Raw genomic sequence first — 3216 nt, 5'->3', positions numbered from 1 at the left:
TCAAAAGTGTATTCGGATTTTTGTTGTTGTTGACTTGTTAGTTGTTGACTTGTTGCACTGCGTATAATATAAATATATATAAAAGAACAAACAAACAAAAATAAAACATTGTAGAATGCATTATAATCACTTTCATTGGGTACATAGTACATAAATATTGTTGTATTTTAAAAAACAATATCAATTGTAAATTAATAAAAAAAGCTCCAATCTCTTTTAAATATTCTTTTTTTTGCAACAGTTCATGACAGTGTCGACCTTCGAGTCCACATGAATAAACAACAGTAAATAGTAGCCAATATGTACAAGCTAACAAATAAAAACTTCACAATAACTTAAACTTTGAAAATGATTTCAAATCCAAGAAGTGGATCATTGGAGATGTTGTTGAGCAAATGATAAACGCCTTTTTAAAAATAGAACGCCATATACATCAAAATAGGGATTCAACTTGCAGTTGTTAACTGGACTAATATACTATCGAGTTCTGCGCATAAGAGCGAAGCCCACCATTTGCGAATGAGGAGGCATCACAGAAATGTCTTGATAAAATTGATCTTTATTTGTTTTTATACATGTATACAACAGTTACCTTGTGCCTACAATGATTGTTGACATCAATTGGTTTAAATTTTTCTACATATGTGATATTACGTAATATTTCATTATAAACTTAACAATGTGGGTACAAATATAATTGATTGTGTTGTTTCAACCGGTTTATTTAGCCAATAAGTAGGTGCTATAGCGTAGCGCTGCTTCAGTGTATGGTGGTTCAAACTCCAAAGGTATGGTCTTATCATCGGATTATGTATACTTAAGTTTCCTGTTCTTTGTTGTATATTTCTCGATAAGAAAGACTTAAACTTTGATACGCGTGTGTGTCTGCGCTTGTGTGGACCTAGTATGTTGTCATCTACTATCGATATATTTAAAAATAAAACCGTGGCGATACTTTTCGATGTCTGTTTCAGGCGAACAGATGAAAAGGGAGAGGTGGGTGGGGCCATGAGGAGAACACTGAACAGAAGGTTCGAATTTATTTGAAAAATATATACGAACAAAATACTATTTATTTTTGAAAAATATCCAAAAGTGTGTGTGACTCCGGCAATTGCTGTGAGTAAATATTTCGAAAAAAAACAAACAAATTAAAGTATGGTTTCTTATTTCTATGACTCGAAATCAATGTAGGAATCCTTGTTTTTTTGTTTTGTATATATTAAAACGGTTATAATTATAAATTAGCCCTAGATATGGTAACTTTTCAACCTGGCAACCAAACACACATGCCTCTGGAGTCTGGAAAGGGTAATCATATTCTATGGTTATCCAGAATGTTATTTGTTATTCTGATTGTTTTGTTTACAAAATGCTTCAGACAAACATTGCCATGGCACACAAAATGTGCACTATATAAAGAGTAGAAATTATTCAATTCACACCAAATCAAAATAGTAAAAATACAATTAGACAGTTGACAACATCTACTCAACTACACAATAAGCACAGTGAGGTCGAGGTTGTTGGAGTTAACGATCCTTTTATCTCTCTGGACAACATGCGATACATGTTCATGTACAACTCCACTCACGGTATCTTCCCTGGAACCGTTGAGATCAAGGACGGTAAGTTGGTCGTTGATGGAAGCGCTATCACCGTGTTCGACAAACGCGACCCCGCTGAAATCGACTGGGCCTCATGTGGCGCTGAGTACGTCGTAGAGTCTACTGGAGTATTCACCTCATTGGAGGGCGCCAGCAAGCACATGAAAGGAGGAGCCAAGAAGGTTATCATCTCTGCTCCCTCTGGAGATGCTCCTATGTTTGTTATGGGAGTGAATCACAATGAGTGCAAGAGCGATATGGACATCGTATCTAACGCCTCATGCACCACCAACTGCTTGGCACCCCTTGCCAAGGTTATCCATGACAACTACGGAATTGTTGACGGTCTAATGACCATCGTACACTCGTACACCGCCACCCAAAAGACCGATGATGGACCATCCATGAAGGACTGGCGTGGTGGCCGTGGTGCCGCCCAAAATATCATTCCCTCATCCACCGGTGCCGCCAAGGCTGTCGGTAAGGATATCCCGGACTTGAATGGAAAGCTTACCGGTATGTCAATGCGTGTACCCACCGCTGACGTGTCTGTTGTCGATCTTACGGTCAACCTGAAGAATAGTGCACCGCTTGATGATATTAAGAAGACTGTCAAGGCTGCGGCCGATGGCGAGCTTAAGGGTATCCTAGGATATACTGAGGACGCTGTCGTATCCATGGATTTCCGTGGAGACGAGCGTTCCTCTATTTTCGATGCCGATGCCTGCATATCACTTACAGATAATTTTGTCAAGCTGATCTCGTGGCATGATAGCGAGTGGGGATACTCGCACCGGGTTGTCGACCTTCTAGTCCACATGAATAAGCAACAGTATATAGTAGCCAATACAAGTTATCAAAAAAAGCTTCATAGTATTCTAGAATTTAAATATGGTTTCAAATTCAAGAGGTGAATCGTTGAGTTATTAATAAATGCCTATTAGATTGGCATATAAATGAATTGTGCACTCGACTTGCAGTTGCTTAATATTTGAGATTGGCGATACTATCGAGTACTGCGCACTGCAACTCAGACCGAAGCTCAATATGTGAAACTGGAGTGAAGAATGTAATCTTTATTTGTCTCTATACAGGCATACAGCAGTCGCCTTGTGTCTTCATGTTTGTTGACATAGCTCGTTTATATTTTCCTACATATATTTATATGAAATTTTAACAATAATGGTACATGGATATTCATTCCTATTTTAATACATAGGTACTAAAACGTAGCGCTGCCTCAGTGCATGGCGGTTCAAACTACAAAGATATGATCTTAACATCTGACAATGTAAACTTAGGACTTCGTTTCCCATGCCTTTAATGTGTTTGTCTTAATAAGGACGTTCTAAACTTTGATATGTGTGCGTGTCTGTGCTTGTGTGGACCAAAAGTCATATCTTCTACTCGCGATATAAAATCGTGGCGATACTTCTTCGACGTATGTTTGTACGCAATGAAGGCTATTACACGCTAAACTTCACGTTACCTCGAATAAATCAATATATATATATATATATATATATATATATATAATTATATATATAATATATATATAACTATATATATACTACACACACACACACACACACACACACACACACACACA

At 37.6% G+C, this 3216-nt stretch overlaps 1 protein-coding gene across 1 annotated transcript; it reads left to right on the top strand.

Annotated features, from left to right (window-relative positions):
- Window positions 1–1466: 1466 nt before the first annotated feature.
- On the top strand, window positions 1467–2521 carry SARC_12922 (glyceraldehyde-3-phosphate dehydrogenase; the record flags this gene model as incomplete). Its single annotated transcript, XM_014292963.1, has 1 exon — window positions 1467–2521. A coding segment is annotated over one exon (1055 nt), but the record flags the coding sequence as incomplete, so codon positions are not given.
- Between the last annotated feature and the right edge of the window lie 695 nt (window positions 2522–3216).

The sequence above is a fragment of the Sphaeroforma arctica genome (assembly GCF_001186125.1).
Source record: "Sphaeroforma arctica JP610 unplaced genomic scaffold supercont1.2718, whole genome shotgun sequence".
Classification (NCBI taxonomy): Eukaryota; class Ichthyosporea; order Ichthyophonida; genus Sphaeroforma; species Sphaeroforma arctica.
This window is presented reverse-complemented; position numbering and strand designations above follow the sequence as displayed.